This window comes from Mastigoproctus giganteus, chromosome 7, assembly GCF_048544385.1.
Source record: "Mastigoproctus giganteus isolate SK-2022 chromosome 7, ASM4854438v1, whole genome shotgun sequence".
Lineage (NCBI taxonomy): Eukaryota > Metazoa > Arthropoda > Arachnida > Uropygi > Thelyphonidae > Mastigoproctus > Mastigoproctus giganteus.
This window is the reverse complement of record NC_143581.1, coordinates 133,094,013-133,114,316: the sequence shown is the minus strand read 5'-3', so window position 1 is coordinate 133,114,316 and position 20,304 is coordinate 133,094,013. Positions and strand designations below refer to the sequence as shown.

The 20,304-nt window shown below is 36.1% G+C and overlaps 1 protein-coding gene across 3 annotated transcripts in view; it reads right to left on the bottom strand.

Annotated features, from left to right (window-relative positions):
• Nucleotides 1-20,304, bottom strand: part of LOC150083209 (cilia- and flagella-associated protein 52) — a 494,791-nt gene that overhangs the window by 459,141 nt on the left and 15,346 nt on the right. For all 3 annotated transcript variants that reach the window (XM_090377911.1, XM_090377913.1, XM_090377912.1), the window contains exon 3: nucleotides 15,081-15,280. In XM_090377911.1, coding sequence (XP_090234037.1) covers nucleotides 15,081-15,280 — 200 coding nt within the window. The remainder of the gene's footprint in view (nucleotides 1-15,080; nucleotides 15,281-20,304) is intronic.

Below are 20,304 nucleotides of genomic sequence, written 5' to 3'. Positions count from 1 at the left end.
AATGATCGCAACATACTGATGTGGAATTTACTTAAAGTAGTAACTACTGTCAAGGGCAAATGGAAGGTTTTTGCTTTTGTAAAGATGGCTAAAAGGATCTCAGACATTTTTGAAATCCATGCAGTGGCACCATTTAGTGAAGTAATCAACAACAAATTCTAAATGGGAAGCATTATGGATGCAATCATAGAAGCTCCAAGCGCAGGGGTTGTGAACACATGGCATGCATACAAATGTTTGGGCAAGTGGAATTCAGACGTACCGACAAAGTTGTGATTAAATTGTTGTGAGAAATGCCTTGAATATCGCATTTCCAAGGGTAAGATTTCATAGTTACATGAATATATATAATATGTATATTATGATATTACTATCCAATTGTTCTTTACTATCCAATTGTTCTTTCCCTTTAAGGTTTTTCTCATACATACTATTTCAATCATTGTGTTGATTTGCCAAATAAAATATCCGGACCAGTTTCCATCTCTGTCTAGCCTCGCACAATACCCCGGACTCACTAAACTTCTAAACGCAAAAACTGAGAAACGTTTGTTGCTATGACTAATTTATCCAATTTTAGTATTTGAATAATGACATACGTCAATGGAGCTGTATGTTTTCATTCTGTTCATATTTTTTTTTAATTTCGTTTTTAAATAAATTTTTATGAAGAATAATAAAGCATTATGCATTTTGTATTCTGAAACAGCAGCATTATGAAACTGTTCATAAACAGCTCAGCAATAAAAGTGAGCAAGAACAAAAACAAAACATTTCTCAAGAATTGAGCAAAAGAAAAATCCAGTCAGATGTTTTAATGAAATTTGTTTCAGGTAATTCCAACTTAGTTGCTGCTAGTTTTGAGATTTAAAAGGTTATTGCTCAACATGGAAAACCACTCAGTGATGGGGAGTATATTAAAGAAGCACGGCTAGAATGCACTCCTTTTTTTGACAATTTGTCAGAAAAGAAAAAAAAATATAACGCATTGAAAATTTGCCTGTGAGTAGAAACACAATTAAAGATAGAATAATTAAGTTGGAAAAGAATACAGCAGAGCAATTAACAAAAGATTTGGACTAATGCAAATTCTTTTCTGTTTGTCTTGATGAGAGCACTGATGTTACAGCATCCGCTAAGCTAGCCATTATTACTCATTTTGTAGGGGTGACGAAGTATGCGAAGATTTGATTAACATGGTAACGTTACCTGAATATACCGTAAGGGCTAAAATACGCAAGGCAGTTATAAACGAACTGTCTAATCGATATGTTGAAGTTTCAAAAGTAGTTTCTGTCACAACCGGTGGTGCACCCAGTATGACTGGTAGAGAACCAGGTTTTGTAATTTTCTTTTTGCAAAACTTGTTCATCCACTGGTAGGCTTTCATTCCATCATACAAGAGACGGCTTTGTGTGCAAAAGCTGGTCTAAAAGAACTTGAAGATGTGATGCAAACTGTAACCAAGGTTGTTAATTTCATTTCTTTGCATGCAAAAAAAATACAATTCCAGAATTTATTGAAGGTGGTGCATTCGGTGTACAAAGGACTACTTATGTACAACAATGTTTATTGGCTGAGTCTAGGGTCTGTTCTTAATTGAGTTGTTGAACGTCTGGACTAAATCAATCTGCTTTTGACAGATCAAAAATTTTCTTATATGTCTGACATTGTGTGGATTTGTAAACTGATGTTCTTTACAGATTTTCGCATTTAAATGACTTGAACATCAAATTACAGGCTCTGGTAAGACCCTTGATGTTACGTTTGATAACATAAAGACATTTTAAATTAAGCTGGGAGTTTTTAAACCCGATATTGACAGTGGCAATTTTAATATTTCCAAAACCTATAAAGATACAACATTGATGTTGAAACTGATGGGAAAATAGACAGAGCCTTCAAATGCTGTCTCTGAACATCAATGAGTCAACTATTGAACAGTTTTCCTTAAGATATGTTAAGTTCAGAGAATTGGAAGATACTGCAAAATTCATTAAGTTTGCAGACAGCGTAAAACTAGTCAAACTGAACCTGAAAATGTTTCAAGTGGATCAACCTGGATGATTTTGAGATGTAATTGATTTGGAGGCAAAAATTTAGACTTCAGAGCTAATTTAGAAAGTATTGAAAGGAAACAAATAGCATTAGTAGAGGCACATGATGCAAAAAAGCAGGCTTATGCAGCATCAGCCAAAAAAAAAAAAAAAAAACACCTCTCCAATTTCAACCCTCCGTTCTTTCCAAATACCTGTCCAGCCCAGCCTTAAATTTATTTAGGCTATCAACTTCCACAACAAAGGATGGAAGTCTATTCCACCAATTACCCGCAGCTAAAGGCAAACTTCCGCACACCAATCCTACATCTGTCTTTCCTCAATTTGAATTTATGCCCTCTCAGGTGATTATTCTGAGCAAGAGGAAGAATCCCATCAGCATTGAGCATGCTCAAACCATTCAAAGCTTTACACGCCTCAATCACATCACCTCACAGGTGCCTAGTCTCCACACACTGTAATTTACAAAACATAAGCCCTTCTTCGAAAGAGCAACCCTTTGTTCCATTCACTAATCTTGTTGCCCTTCTCTGTACTCATTCCAACAGCTCTACATCCTTCTTAAAATGAGGCCTCCAGACCTGTATACAGTACTCAAGGTGTGGCCTGACCATTGCCTTATACAAGAGGATAATCACCTCTTTATCCCTACTAGAACAGGAATAAGGAGATGATTATATCATTGACAAGACACTATGAGCTACTCTTGCAGACCATCTGCACTACTCAGAAAACTTCATATCTGCCTGCACAATTACCGCCAGGTCCTTTTCGTTCTCTACCACTGTCAGTGTAGTACCACAGAGTTGATACGTTACTCTGGGGTTACTGCTTCCCATATGTAGTACTTTACATTTGTCAAGGTTAAACTTCATTTGCCACCTCTCAGCCCATCTGCTCAACTTTTCTAGATCCTGTTGCAGCAGCGTACTGTCATTAGTGTCCTTAACAACCCTGCCAACCTTCGTACAGTCTGCAAACTTGGACTTTCAGCTTGATATACCATCATCAACATCATTTATAAATACAGAAAACAACATTGGACCCAACACTGAACCCTGAGGGACTCCACTAATAACATTAGTCCACGATGAGCAGTGTCCATTGATTACCACTCTCTGTCTTCTCCCACCCAACCATCCCTTTATCCATAGCAGCAATTTGCCTCCAATGCCACACTGCTCCAATTTGTTCAGTATTCTTCCATGTGCAACAGTATCAAAAAACCTTTCTAAGATTCAAATATATGATATCAAAGTTATTCCCTGCATCCAGTTCCTTTGTGACTACATCATAGTATCCAATAAAATTGGTCACGCCAGGTAAAACATTTTCTTAACAAAATCATGCTGTGTCCAAGCCATAACTGAAGTCTTGTCTAGATGATCCTGCAGTGCTTCTTTTACCAGTACCACCATTAATTTTCATGGAACAGAAGTTCAACTAACTGTCTGTAATTAATTGTGTCACCTTTTGATCCTCCTTTGTGAATTGGGGTCACATTTGCACTGCTCCAGTCCATGGGTACCTTCCCTGAGTCTAAAGAAGCTTCCATAATTATGGCTAAGGGTTTGCTTACTTCCTTTGCTGCCTCCTTTAATATAACTGGATAGATCCCATCCATCTCAGGTGCCTTTTTTATGTTTATCTTCAACAATTTCTCCTCCACTTTCCTCTCAGTTATTACAAAATCATCTAGCTCACTACCATAGTTCAATTCACCTCTGGCATTCCCCTCCCTAAATAACTCCTCATGTGTGAATGTAGATGCAAAACACTCAGTTTATTAGCCACCTGAGCAGGATCATCAACAGTTGAACCATCAATATCCAGTGGGCCAATCTGATTCATCCCTTTCCTTCTAGAGTTTACATTGGTAAAGAAATCTTCGTTGTTTTTCTTTGCATTCTTTGCCAAAGATTTCTCATAATCTCTGCCTTTGCCTGCCTAATCTCCTTTGTGACTTGGTTACAGACCTGCTTATATCTATCATAAGCTTCCATGTCATCCATTAATTTATATGTATCCCATGCATTTTTCATCTCTGCCATATGTCTCATTAGTTCATCTGACATCCATTTAGGCCTAAACCTTGAACAATTTTTCTTAGTTGGTATGAAAAGCCTAGTAGCTTCCAAGATTAATTCTTTGAATGCTTCCCATTTTGAATTTGCTGTTGGTAACATCATCAGCTGGTCCCACCGTATCTGATCATCAGATCAAGAGTATTACTCCCTCTAGTTGCCTCCCGAACATGCTGATGTAGAAAACAATCATCTAATAAATCCACAAAAGCCTTGCTAGTGTGTGAGTGACCAACCCACAAATTCCAGTCAATATCTGGGAGATTAAAATCCCTCATTATAACTCTCTGATTTACTGGCCCACTCTATTTCCTTGTACAGTTTCTTATTATACTCATCAGAGCCACTAGGCCTATAACACATTCCTACTCTCAATTTTGATCTCCCAATGCTTATGTCACTCCAAACTGACTCGACACTGCACTGTCCACCGATGTCGACTGGCTTCACTTCTTTGGATTTTATGTGTTTCTTAACTAATAGCATAACCCCTCCTACCTTCCTATCCTGTCTATCCTTCCTGTACACATTGTACTCCTCAAATTCCAGTTCTGCATTCCTTATATCTGTGTGACACCACATCTCTGATATCCCAACAATATCTGCCTTTGATGTTTTGAGCAATACCTCAAATTCATCAAATTTATTTACCAAACTCGTAGCATTGGTGTATATGCAAGTATACATGTTCCTGTTCCTATTCCTAGCTACCTTAACACAAACCATGTGTTTACTTGTACTGCAATGACTCCCAGCAGTCTCTGAAATACCCTGAACCTTGTTTTCCAGGCTGCTGCTCATTCGAATAGAAGCAGTGCAAGAATCGCTTTCACCTCTGCCAGTGGCTACAGTTAATCTATTAGTCCTTGTATCCCAAGCTAGCAGTTTTCCGACCCACCTAACACTGCCTCGATAGCATCAGCAAACATTCTTGCACCCTTTCTATGTGTATCCCATCCCTTTTTAAGTGTATCCCATCCCTGTAGAAGCAGTCTCTCCTGTTAACAAGTACAGACCAAGCTGAAAAAAATTTTACCCCTTGAGCCTTGCACAATCCTTCCAGGGCCAAATTGATCGACAAGTCTCTCATCATATACTCCCGCCTATCGTGTCTGGGCAGAATTGCAGACAATTTCAAATTCAACCCTAATTCACGGCTTTTTTTTCAACAGTACTTAAGTAATTCCACCGGTCCATTAGTGATGAGATTAGCAAATAAAAGTGCACAAAATGAGGTATTAAAAGTTTGGAATTCCTTTCCTGAAACTTTTGTCTGTTTAAAAAAATCTTGCAACAGGATTCCTAACAATTTTCTTACTGACATTTTGTTGTGAGCCATTGCTCTCAGGGGTAAAGCAAGTATAATTAACTGATGTTAAGTAAGTATATTTTACTGATCATTCACAATATATTTAACTGATCATTAACTGATGTTAAATATGCCTGTCTACGTTTCTGACAAACTGAATAGGTATTTTAAATCTACATTCATACATGAGGAATTTTTTAGGGCTGAGAATCCAGACATGTCAAATTCTAACAAGAACCTGAAAAATTTTATAACTGAGAGGAAAGTGGAGAAGAAATTGTTGAAGCTAAATGTAAAAAAGTTATCTAGAGTGGATGGGATCTAACCAATTATATTAAAGGAGGCAGCAAAAGAGATAGGCAACCTTTAGCCATGATTGTGAGAGCATCCCTGGATTCAAAGGATGTCCTTATGTGCTGTAGAATGCAAATGAATCCCCCAATTTAAAAAGGGGATGAAAGGATGACATGAGTAACTGCAGACCTGTTAGCTTGACTTGTGTCGCAGGAGAAATAATGGATTCACTGTTTAAAGAAGTAATGCAGTTATACTGCAGTCACAGCAAGGATTTGTTAAGAGGTGATTTTGTCTGAACACTTTAATTGGATACTCTGACATGGTAACAAGGCAACTGGATGCACAAAGTAATTCTGACATCACATACCTAGATTTCAGAAAATCTTTTGATATTATCGCTCCCAAAAGATTGCTATAGAATTTGAAGCAGTGTGGCATGGCGCCTCCGTAGTCAGGTGGGAAGGAGCAGCAGTGCGTAGCACACGCTTCTTGATTAGACCGGAGTTCAAGCCCTGTCACCACCAAATATGGAGGATGCAGAAAGGTCAGGGAATGACCACCGCATATCCCGGAGCAATATGGCCTTAGTTGCTAATGCTCCTAAAAAAAAACCAAATAACAATAACAAGCAGTGTGGTATTAAGAGAAAGTTATTGCTATTGATAAAATGATGTTTGCATGGGAGAAAAGAGAGCTTATTGATGGACACTGCTCTTCTTAGAATAATTTTATTAGCAGAGTCTGCAGGGTTCAGTGTTGGGCCCATTATTGTTTTCTATATTTATTGTACAGGGTAATCAGAGTATGCTACTGAAACAGGATCTAGACAAATTAGATAGATAGGCTGAGAAGGGGAAAACAAGTTTAATAATGAACAATGAAAGGTGTTTCATATGGGGAGCAGCAATCCCAGATTAACTTACCAACTGTGTGGTACCACATTGAGGAAGATAGAGAATAAATAAGACCTGGGAACAGTTGTGCAGTCAGACAATGAAGTTCTCCGATAAGTGCAGACAGGCTGCAAGGACAGCTCATGGAGTTTTGTCAATGATATACAGAAATTTTGCCAGAAGAGATAAGTACATGATTATGTCATCATATAAGACAATGGTCAGGACACATCTGGAGTACTACATAGGTTTTGAGACTTCATTTTAGGAAGGACATGGATCTGTTGGAAAAGAAGAGTAACAAGATTAACGAGAGGAACAAAACGCTTCAGTTCTTGAAACTGGAGTACTGGGAAACTAGGCACCTGCAAGAAGATCTAACTGAGGTGTTTAAGGCTTTGAATGCAATGAGCAAGTTCAATGCTGGTGGAATTCTTCCTCTTGCTCAGACACACACACACACACACACACACACACACACACACACACACACACACACACACACACACACACACACACACACAAGGGGGCATAAATTCAAAATGAAGAAGGATAGTTGTAAGATATATGTGCAGAAATTTGTCTTCAGCTGGAAGTTGGTCAACTGCGGAAACAAACTACCATCTGGTGCTGTAGAGGTGGCTAATTTGAATAAATTCACCAAAGAATTTGCCTGATTCTGTTACAAGGGATATACAGGTGATGTGGGAAATGCGTTTTTTTTTTTTTTTTTTTTTTGATTCTAACGTCACAAATTAAAATTAATATCACAAAAAGCTATTAATACTAACATCACAAATTAAAATTAATTACTATATTTTCTCAAATATCTTTCTCCTGATGCACTTCCAATAGGCAAATAAAAAGTTAATAAAAACACTGAATTTTTATCAACTTCAATGTTTTTACTAATTTTATATTAGCATTTAAATATCACTGAAGATAATGCATTACATCAATTCTGTATGCAATTAATAAAACAAAATATGTGAAATGCATCATTAGATAACATCTTATATTATTAAATCCTTCACAACAATTTGCCTATTTCTTAAACTTTGTATAAGTAATGCTTCTCCCCAGTACAGAAGTCTATTAGCATTAGTAGAGAGAGATGATGTAAAAAAGCAAGCTTATAGAGCACAGCCAAAAAAAAAAAAAAAACACTTTTCCATTGCACCCATCCATTCAATCCAAATGTTTGTCAGTTTGCCTTGAATTTTAATTAAGCTGTCAACTTTCACAATGACAAATGGAAGTTGGTTCCAGAAATCAGCCACCCTCTAGCTAAAGGCAAATTTCCACACAGCTATTCTACAACTGTCTTTTCTCAATTTGAATGTATGTCCCCTCAGGAGATTAATCCCGGCAAGAGGAAGAATCTCATCAGCACTGAGCTTACTCAAACCATTCGAGACCTTATACACCTCAGTCAGATCACCTTGCAGGTGCCAAGTCTCCAGAGACTACAATTTGCAGAACTTAAGCCTTTCTTCGTAAGAGCAACCCTTTTTTCCATTCACCAATCTTGTTGCCCTTCTCTGTACTCATTCCAGCAGCTCTACATCCTTCCTAAAATGAGGCCTCCAGACTTGTATACAGTACTCAAGGCATGGCCTAACCATTGCCTTATACAAGGGGATAATCACCTCCTTATCTCTGCTAGAAAAATTCCTGTATATCTTTGACAAGACACTATGAGCTACTCTTGCAGATTGTCTGCACTGCTCAGAAAGCTTCATATCTGACTGCATAACTACCATCAAGCACTGGTGAGCTGTGAATATTTTAACAATGGACTCGCATTTTTACAACTTATTTTTTAGGAAAATATAATGAATACATTTTTTCGTGATAAAATTTTAATATTGCAAATAAAAAATAACATGAAATATTTTCCATATGACAAATAACATTAAAAACTATCAAAAAAACATTCTAGAATATAAAAACAAACATTACATAAAAAGCAAACTATTCTAGAAAAGGTACAAAAAAATCACTCATTACATGAAAAAATTATTACACAAATATTCAATAAAAATTTATTCTAAAAATTGCCATACAGAATTTACTTCTTTATTAATATTTGTTGTCGATTGCTTTGCTCAATAGTTGAGTGATGATTACAGAGGAAAATATCACATAACGATCTGGATCAAATTGAAACAATAGTTTCTCATTTAGATTTATAAAAACTGACAATATTAATGGTCTTCTGTTTAATGGTCAAAGATGTTCTTTTTATTATTACAATATTATTTATTACACTGAAAGCTCACATAGCTTCAGCACTGCTAATCACAGTGGTTGCAAGGATATTTCTGGATTTTTTTAAATGAAAAGAGAATTTCACTCAATTTTAAAGATAAACTGTCTTGAACAAAATTTCCACAATCCTTAATTTTTATTTCTCATATTTTATTATAAAACTTAAATTTATTATTTGTCTTTCACCCTCTTGCCATGGAGACAAAAGTTCTTCCATATTCCACATTTCAGGGTATTATTTATTTATTTATTCAACTGACTACTATTTACAATCATCACCCCTTGTACAGCACGCAAGCTAGAGGGTAGAATATGTTTAAAATTTCTTTCAATTTCTTATTGTCAATGATATCATTAGTTTCTTTACTTAATTTTAAATTACTCTGTTGCATTAATAACTGACCCTTTAAGGATAAAACAATGCAATTTAATAACCTGTTACGAGGTAGTTTTTTAAATGTATTCTTACTTTCGATTTTGATTCCTTCAAATTCTTTTGAATTCAATTTTAGCTTCATAATTTTTTTTCAGAATTTTTCAAATTAGCAATAGCATCGATAGTTTCAAAAATTAATTTATCTGCTTTTACTATAGTGATGCTGCAACTTTGTTGTTTGTTATGTTATTGTTATTTTGGTTTTTAGGAGCATTAGCAACTAAGGCCATATTGCTCCGGGGATATGCGGTGGTCAAACCCTGACCTTTCTGCATCCTCCGTATTTGGTGGTCATGGGCTCAAACCCCGGTCTAATCAAGTGCCACGCACTGCTGCTCCTGCCCACCTGGCTACGTAGGCGCCACACTAACTTTGTAATGCTTCTGAAAGGTAACAGAGCTCCTTCAGGATGTCAATCAGTGCTAAATCATTAAGAAATTCCACATTTAAAAGTCAGTTTAATAATCCCAATTCTTCTTATTCAAAATGTTGGCCCAAAGCGGGATAATTCTTCCAAACTGCAACTGCCGTCCACAAGCTACAAGCTGCCCATCATGGCCTGAACACATGATCGATCTTTATAATTTTCACATCAAGTTCTTTAGCAATCATCCTTAAATTGCACTGGTTTTTTCAAGATTGTTGATATACAGTTTTTTTTTTTTTTTAATTATTGCCTATATATTGGAACTTTTAATTATATGCCATATTTTGGAACACTTTCTTTACAGTGAAAGTCTCAATACAGCTTTGAAATCTGCCAACATTTCATCTTCAGAAAGTTTATTTAATAACTTAGTTCCCTCATTTCCCCCCCCCCCCCGCCGCAACATCACTACTGTTACGAGTTATTTGAATACGGTCCAAACTGTCGGAATCACTCAGCTACTATGAACACATAAGCATATACAGGAAAAATTTAATGAAAGGTGTGGGTCACTCACTTCTCTGAAAAACAGATGACTGCTTGTCAGAGTAAAGGGGTTGACACAACACAGGTTGACCAGAGGCTATTATACATGTTGGGAATATGCCTTAATCTTCTGACTGGCTATGGAAAGCACATCGACTAGCACTACTTCCCAGTATGTGGGACTGGTAGCTGCATAGGTTTTATGAGCACCACTAACACTGCGGAACGGTATGGCAATCCCTTTGACCCTTACTTCGCACTTTCTAATTGTCTAAAGGCCAGAGATGGAAACAATGCATACAAGTTGGCTCTCGTAATCCATTCATTATATGGAAATTTTCTTCATTGTACAGAAACTGAATTTTAAATTTAATTAGCAAAAGAAATTCAAAAAAAATTTTCTACAAGTAAGATTGTTAAATAGAAGTCTGACTGTAATTAAATCAAAAATGAAGCAATTTTAAAATACATAACTGGTCAAGTACGAGTGTGCATGAGGCTGGGGTCCTGCTCGCTAACCCCCCCCCCCACTGTAGTTCCGGCTCGGGATACTCAAAAATTGAATTCAGGATTTAATTTGTAAAATAAATGATCCAAATGTCCAAAAAAAATAACAATGGGTTTTTGCGAGCCCACTATCTTTTTCTCCGTATTAGATATGTGTTTGTTAAACATAAGTAGTAAAGACATGAAATTATGATCTTTCACAGTTAGTGAAAAAACTTAATATTTTAGTTTTTCATATAAAGTTTTTATTTATTTTTTAGAGAAAAAACAGCACTGTAGTGCTCTTTACAGTAACCTCTTTATTAATATAAGAAAACCTTAAAATTCTAAATAGGTTCACATGCAGACAGAGAGCCAGATGACTTTAACTGTTATGACCAGTTGAATGCTAGAATAGGTGCATGTTGAATCAAACCCCAATCTGAGTTGGCAATCTGCACATTACTTGTCAGTAACGTGCAGAGTGCCAACTCAGACCAGCTGATAACAAAACTCCCAGCATTTTCTAGTACTGGTTACTACATAACCACTGCCTGAAAAGAATATATCATGATACCCAGCTGTTATTGCTTAGGGAGAAGACAGAGAGTTGTAATCAATGGACACTGCTCATCGTGGACTAATGTTATTAGTGGAGTTCCTCAGGGTTCAGTGCTGGGTCCATTATTGTTTTCTGTATTTATAAATGATATTGATGATGGTATATCAAGCTTAATGTCCAAGTTTGCAGACGATACAAAGGTTGGCAGGGTTGTTAAGGACACTACTGATGCTATGCTGCTGCAACAGGAACTGGAAAGGTTGAGCAGATGGGCTGAGAGGTGGCAAATGAAGTTTAACATTGACAAATGTAAAGTACTACATATGGGAAACAGCAACCCCAGAGCAACGTATCAACTCTGTTGTACTACACTGACAGTGGTAGAGAATGAAAAGAACCTGGGGGTTATTGTGCAGGCAGATATGAAGTTCTCTGAAGAGTGCAGATGGGCTGCAAGAGTAGCTCATGGTGTCTTGTCAATGATATATAGGAATTTTTCTAGCAGGGAATAAGGAGGTGATTATTCCCTTGTATAAGGCAATGGTCAGGCCACACCTAGAGTACTGTATACAGGTCTGGAGACCTCATTTCAAGAAGAATGTAGAGCTGCTGGAACAAGTACAGAGAAGGGCAACAACATTAGTGAATGGAACAAAGGGTTGGTCTTACGAAGAAAGGCTTAAGTTTTGCAAATTACAGTCTGGAGATTAGGCACCGGCGAGGTGATCTGATAGAGGTGTATAAAACCTTGAATGGTTTGAGCATGCTCAATGCTGATGGGATTCTTCCTCTTGCTCAGAATAATCACCTGAGAGGGCATAAATTGAAATCTAGGAAAGACAGATGTGTGGAAATTTGCCTTTAGCCAGCGGGTAGTTGGTTGGTTGGTGGAACAGACTTCCATCCCCTGTTGTGGAAATTGATGGTCTAAATAAATTTAAGGCTCAGCTGGACAGGTATTTCGAATGAACGGGAGGGGTGGGTGAAGTGGAAGTTTTTTTTGTTTTTTTTTTGGCTGATGCTGCATAAGCTTGCTTTCTTGCTTCATATGCCTCTTCTAATGCTAATCACTGACAACTAAGACTAGCACACTTAGGTGGTAGATGACTTTCATCAACCGATGAAATACCACCACTTTGCTTATTGGAGGCTTGAAGTGGTGAAACCCATGTTTAGTCTCTAGAGCAAAGTTTCCGGCATCCCCCTCCCCCCATACTTCTCCTTCAATCCATGCACAGTACTAAGTACTATAGGTTTTGATACCTTTCGTGTTTGGGGGTTTCATAAAAAAAAAAAAAAAAAAAAAGCACATTTTTTTGTTGATACCAATGTCAACAAAAGATAGTATAGCGTGTGCGCGCTCGCTCCCTCCCTCTCTCTCTCTCTCTCTCTCTCTCTCTCTCTCTCTCTCTCTCTCTCTCTCTCTCTCTCTCTCTCCCCCCTCTTTCAGCAGAATCTGCCACTAATTATTGGATCAGACTGGCTTTCTCTATTCCTGAAGTACTTTTACATGGTCCTGTCATTAAAAACTCAAAATTATTTAACCCCCATCTTGTAACTGAGCAATGTGTTTGAGCAGATATTCCTTTAGTTCCAAGGGCTATCACCATATTTCTGATGAACTTATAGCCACTAATATTTGGATGGTGTATTTCTCATCTAGACTTCAGGAATCCCAACTTAACTTCATTTTCTTCATTACGTTCTCTGAGACTTTGCCTGAATGCAGGTATACCCAAACTTAACTCACGGTTATAACTCATTACAGTTTCTAAAAGTGGAAATCAGGACTGCTTTAGTACAACCTAAGACTCCAGGTACACCGTGGTCTTAACGTTCTATATAAATGGCATGGAAAGCTATGGAAGTTGGGCATATTGAAAACACCAGCAAAAAGGAACAGGAGGAAAAGGTCAGAGGCCAGCAGATGAGACAGAACAAGAGGTCATACCATCAGAAGAACAGTCCTGCATTACATACGATGGCTAAAGCACTACCCTGAACATTGAGCATCATTTTCACTTATGCTGTTAGGCTAAATGTATCTTATTCTAAAGGCAGCTCATTCTAAATGAAACTTATTATGAAAGCAGCTCGATCTGAATATAACTAATACATTCTTAGCTTTTAATTTTTATCTCAGCTCTACTGATAACAAATGCAAAGCTAAATTTGAAATAGGACAGCAAATTAAAGTAACTTCAAAAATACCTTAAGTAACACCTTACTTAAGGTATTTTTCTTAGCTGATTTATAGAGCTTCTTAATGTACCCTTATGTAACTGACTTAATAATAGCAATAAGAGCTTAATTGATGGTACTCACCTCAATTGATCTGCTTAGTTACATGGTAGTGAAGTGTAAATGAATTAAATGAAGTTTAAAATAAGTTAAAATAAATAAAGATGGAATTGTTAAAAACCTGTAATTAAAATTTGCTCAAGGAAGAAGAAGTGCACTACCTCGTCCCTGGTTGTCATTTATAAAATATTAATAATTTATAAATGACATTTATAAATATGAGAACTAGATGATTGGCTTCATTTAGTTCTCATATTAATATTTTATAGTAATAGTGGCATGTGATGCAAAAAGGCAAGCGTATGAGCTTATGTACCACCAGCCGAAAAAAAAAAAAAAAATTCACACAATCATTCCCTCTAAATGTTTGTCCAGTTCCTCCTTAAATTTATTTAACCTATCAACTTCCACAACAACAGATGGAAGTTTGTTCCAGCAATTAACCACCTGCTTGCTAAAGGCAAATTTCCGCACATCTATTCTATTCTACAGCTGTCTTTCCTCAATTTGAATTTATGTCCCCTTAGGTTTGTAATCTGAACAAATGGAAGAATCCCATCAGAATTCAGTGTGCTCAACCAATTCAAGGCCTTATACACCTCAATCAGATCACCTTGCAAGTGCCTAGTCTCCAGCCACTGCAATTTGCAGAACTTAAGCCTCTTGGTAAGATCCCTTCATTCCCTCACCAATCTTGTTGCCCTTCTCTGTACATGCTCAAGCAAATCTACATCCTTTCTAAAATGATAAAGGTCTGGTGGCCTCATTTATATATCATTCCTATGATTTATAAAGATAGCTCGAATAATTGGATGATGAGTGATAGTTTTGCTTCATGGTTTAAAAGCAAGTTTGTACCATCAGTGAGACACCACTTTCTTTCCAAAAATCTTAAGAAAATGCTCTGTTACTGTTGGATCACTGCCCAGCTCATCCTTCAGTTGATATCCTGAAATCGAATGACAGCAAGATCAGAGTTGTGTTTCTGACAAAACATTAATGAAGTACTGGCATAGTTAGAATATCAAAGTGATAATGAACATCTTCATTTATTGCATCTGACCACTATTAAGAATTATGTACTAAAACAATGTCATCAGTTGCAGAAAATAAAATTTTCGAAACAAATACATAAAATGCAAGTCCACGATAATATTGTGTATTAGCAGAATGTAAAGAGAATGATATAACTTTAATACTTTGTCTTTTAGTCTGTGCACTCATAAAAATATTAGTAAATAAAATACTTATTTACTAAGTAAAGTGTATTTATGTTAAAAAAACGTGGAGGTAAAAAATTGTAAAATTTTTTCGGCTATAAAGCACTTCACTTATAATGCAGGTATTAAAGTTGTCGCCCTACACCCACATTATATCGAGGTTGCACTGTGTGTACATGTGTGCGTGTGTGTATAAATAATGAAATTATATTTTTTAATACATAAACTTTTAAAGATAACATAATTCTTACCTTATAACCCAAATGATTTATTTGCCCAGATGCTATAAGAGACCCATCTTTTGCAACTGCCAAACATGAAACACGATTAGTATGACCATCAAGCATGAATGGTTTGTGTGTTAAAATATTTCTAATGATTACGGTATTTCCAAGACCATATATGATATGGTTTTTATCGGGATGCACCATTAAGCCAGATTTTGCTTTTCCTATATGTGAAAATGAAAATTTTTTAAATTATTAACAATAAAAAATATCCACAAAGAGAAACATCAAAAAGGGAAGCCTGTTTCACAAATAAAGTAGAGTAGTATAATGTATTATTATATATAAACTACACAAACTACTGTTAGCAGCTACCAATAACTGAAAGATGGCACCAGCAAAGCCACATTTAACTCCCATGCAGCCATGCTGATGTATTCTGTACCAAAACTATTTAAGTTCCAAATTAAAATTTGTATTTTAGTGGTGATGTCAATGTGAATTTTAGTATTCTTTCATTACTGATTTCACTTTCAACTTGTTTCACTTTCATAGTTTTGCTATAGAAGTTTGGGCATAAAATAAGTGATTTTTTAATCTTTGTGAAGCTTACTGTTGCATATAATTATCAAGCAATTTAAAACAAGAATTTAAGCGTAGCAGCATCTCTATTATTCAATAATTGAATTGCACTAATTTCACCTTTGATCCTTATATAGTAATAGCCACATAGTACAAAAAAGCCACAGGCTTTTGCTGTGAGAGTGAGAGAGAGAGAGAGAGAGAGAGAGAGAGAGAGAGAGAGAGAAGTCAATAAGAAAACACAAAAAATTGATAAGGAAACCTTCGCTCTTACAACTGACTTTATGTATTGGTGATATGTTGGCACTTCTCTAATGCAGAGAAATCTCTCCTGAGTTCAAAGATGCCCTCAATTAACTTCAATGGATCAATATATTCTTATCTTACCTCAAAATTACTGGAATTACAAGTAACGCTCCATGAACTCCAGGAGCCTTAATTGCCTTTATGCTCAATATCTTTTCTAATAAACAGTCATCTTTAATTTCAAAATCACTAATTTCACATGACAGCCTCAGTTGCACAGCCTCTTCTCAGCATAAAAGGTTTTCTTCAGTAAAAATATATGCAAAGTTCCAGTTCAATTCATCTGCAACATCAGCTGGGTTGTCTAAGACTTTCCCACACCCAGTGCACAAGGGTCCGATTTGATTCACTTTTTTTTTCCTTGTATTCAGATATATGAAAAATTTCTCTCCCCCATTTCTTTGCTCTCTTAGCCAGTGCTTTCTCATATGCAGCCTTGGCTTCTATAACTTTATCTGTAGTACTATTACAAATGAACTTGCAGCTGTTGTTGGCTTCAGTACTTTTCATTGCTCTGGGTATATTTTTCTGCTATATTTGATCAGCCAGCTCCACATTCATCCATTTTGGCATCCTCCTCCTGCAATATTTTCTTAATGCTAATGTGAGCATTCATTGCTTCTGTGATTTTTGCTTTAAAAGTATTCCATAATTCAAGTGTAGTTGCCCACACTTTGCAATCTGCCCAATTATTAGATGCCATATAATACCTTGAACTGTCAAAGTCCCTGTTCTGAAATTAAAACCAGTGCCTTTACCATTGACTACTGGAACATCTTTCTTCGTCTTCCAACTGGGGACTGCATCTGCATTCCATCTGCATGATCACTACCTGCCAATGGTTCCTGTATTTTGACCCTTTGATGACATCAAAGGGATCAAAATTATAAGTAATAATAAGGCATTAGCAATAATAAGCTCACGAATATTCTCACCCCTAGTATTATTTCTGACATGCTGGTACAAATAATAATCATCTACTTTATTTGGAAAAATTTTTCCCTATGGTGAGTTCCTCCCACTTATTCCAATCAATCTGGGGCAGAGTGAAGTCACCCATAATAAGACATTCACACTTTCTTGCCCATTCCATCTGCATGTAATGCCTTTCGTCATACTCTTCACAATCTTCTGGTCTGTAGATTACTCCTACTCTCATTGCTCCTTTGCTCCCAACTTATTCACACCACACAAATTCTATTCTGGTAGAAATAACTTCGAACTCAGCAAAAGCTCACTTCACATAGGCTGCTTTTGATAAGAATGCCACTACCATCCATTCTGTGTTCCAACCGTTCCTAAATAAATTATACATTACACAGTGGAATTCATGATTCCTAATTTCTGGGTGACATAATATCTCTGTTAGTCCCTTGATCAGTGAAGAAATTGTTCTTGATGAATTTTTAGGAATTGATAATGATGTCATAGTAGCTGAATATCTGAGTGACTCCAACACTTTGGAGAGTATTCAAAGAACTAATGGGAATATCAACAATGAGATGGATGAAAATGAGGGCAACGAAGGCAATGAGGGTAACATTAAACCGTCCAAACACAAAATGTTGAGAACATTTGAAACTTTGCATCAAGGCCTTCAGTGTGAAGAAAATGTGCCAGAAATTATATTTGAACGTTTCAACAAATGGGAATATTTTTATAAACAATGTACAGTAAAATCCAGTGTACAACAAAAAATAACTAAATATTTAAGAATTAATTCTTAAAAGTGTACTAATGTATTGTGCGCATCATGTAAGTAGACATTTCTTAATATATATGTATTACTGATGATATATTAAGGAATCCTTATGTGCTGTGATGTAACAACTAGATTTTAGGTATAGCTTAGCTTAATTATCAGCACAAAACACCAGTTTAGCAAAGACCACATCCACTTGCTTATGCTAGAATTAAACTGGAAAAGGCTTAACATTTTCCTACTTGTTCCAATATTTTTGTTTTCTCAATAACTAATGCAGATTTGTAGAATATTAAATGAGGAAATCAAAGAAAACATTTTTGTTGAAAGGTAGTGGGAGTCTCACAGTCAATGAAATTGATCTGATCCTAAAAGACCCAAGTGAACTATGACAGGATTAACCAGCATAGATAATGCTATGGTCTTAATTCTCACAACAGAACAAACTTTCTTTTGCAATGAGTTGTCATGATATTTTGCTATTTTCAAATATATTGGCCTCTCCAAAAGGTTATTTGACCATTTGTTTAGAACAGTGTCTTTTTTCAACCGCAGAACTCTCCTGCAAACTCAGCTTTTCTTTTGCAGAACCCAAATATATTGAAACAACAGTATTATTGCAGAAATTAAATAAAAAATCAATAACAAAACATTTGTGGAATCCTTGAGATAATTTTGGAGGGCCAAAAGGTTCTGCAGAACATACTCTGAAAACAAATGGCTTAGAAAATCAGGCTATTATGACAGCTGCTTCAGTTGTTGTTGTTATTTGGTTTTTAGGAGCATTAGCAACTAAGGCCATATTGCTCTACAGATATGCAGTGGTCATTCCCTGACCTTTCTGCATCCTCTGTATTTGGTGGTCAGCTGCTTCAGGACTAACTCTCCATCATAAGATATCATGTGGTCTCTAGTGACAAAATGCAGGCAAAACATTTGTACAGAAGTTTTGTTGTGAGCTGCTATGCAGTGTACAAAATCAGTTTTCAAAGTTGTAATATAGCTAAAGTTCTCTCTCTCTCTCTGCTAATAGCACTGCAATAGCAGAGAAATTCGTTTCAAAGGCATTGTTATGAGAATTAAGACCATTGCATTATCCATTCAGTTTAAATCCTGCTAACTGCAAAAACCAATGAAGCAAAAGTCAGTCATAAATGTTTACAGATGTCAAAAAAGTGTTCAGTTACCTGTGTTTAATATTTGTTGAAATACGTTCCTCTAAAACTGTTCAACCACTACATGTAATACCTAACAGTTGTCTAAAATCTGGACACTTTTGAAATCTGGCACCTCTCAATCCATGAGGACACCGAATTTTAAATAGTTTACTGCAGTGATTTTAATTTCGAAGGGCCATTTAAAAATATTATTGTATATCTGCTAGCCACAGGATGAGGAACCAGACATGTTTTTACATAATGAAAAACAAATTTAATTTGGAACTTTAAATTGTATTTATGTTAGTAAAGTATAAAATAATACAATAATAGTTTAACACTGGCACAAGAAAACAAAATATTTTTAAATCATCAATAGTTAGAGAACTCATATATGATGCCATACCTTCACATCTGCAATATTTCATACATAACAGGCAACAACTGTGACATGAACACTATGACGTTTTAACAAGTGCATGTTTTATGAAAATCTATTGAAATATTCTTATAGGCTGAGACAGACTACAAAAAATGCTTAGGCAGGCAGCATAGGGCCCACGTTATGCACTAGGTTTACTGTATGTGCTTCCCTCTTCAAGCAGATAACCATCCAGTTGACTTTCCAATTTCTTCAAACTGTCAGTCTTGACTGACATGGAAGCAACTTGTAATCAATAACTTGCTGGCCAAAAGAAAACTTCCTACAATTCAGTCTAAACCTCTTCCTCTGTAATTTGAATTTATGGCTACTACTTCTGGAATCCTTTATAACAGTAAAAATTTAGTCTTCATTCATTTTACTATCCCCTCTCAGGGCCATACAGATTTCAATCAGGCCTAATCTAAGGTGCCAGCTTACCAAGTGCTGTAAGCTCACATAATCAAGATCTTTATTCGTACAGTCACACTTTCATCAATCTCACCATGTGGGTTATCTGGACCCTTTTAAAAAGCTCAATGTCTTTTTGTTTGATTAGGTCTCCCTAATTGGACACAGTATTTATTCAAAGTGCACTCTTACAATTGCCTTATACAGTGGGATTATGATCTCCCTACCTCTAAAGATTAAAAAAAGGTGCAATAGAACAACTTCAGCTTTCTGGTTGCATGTTTACACTGCTCGGAGAACTTCATCTTCGTCCATATCAAAACTCTCAGATGCTGCTGTTCTTTGTCTATCTTTTTTATTTAACCCAACCAAGTGTATAAGTTATTTAAGTTATTTTGGGGTTCCTATTCCACAAGTATAAGACCTGAAGAAGTACTGCTTGGCACTGATCACTAACAACTCTCCCAATCTTTATATCACCTGCAAATTTTGGCATCACAAAACTATAGAAATCCTAGAGAAACTGGTTCTTAGACCACTTCTGATTTACACTAATCTGAAGAATATCCATTACTCACTACAATCCACCTTAGAATCCTGCCAGTAATCCCAATAATGTTCAGCATTATCTCCATAATGCTGTTTTAAGTTTCTGCCTTTTATTTACAA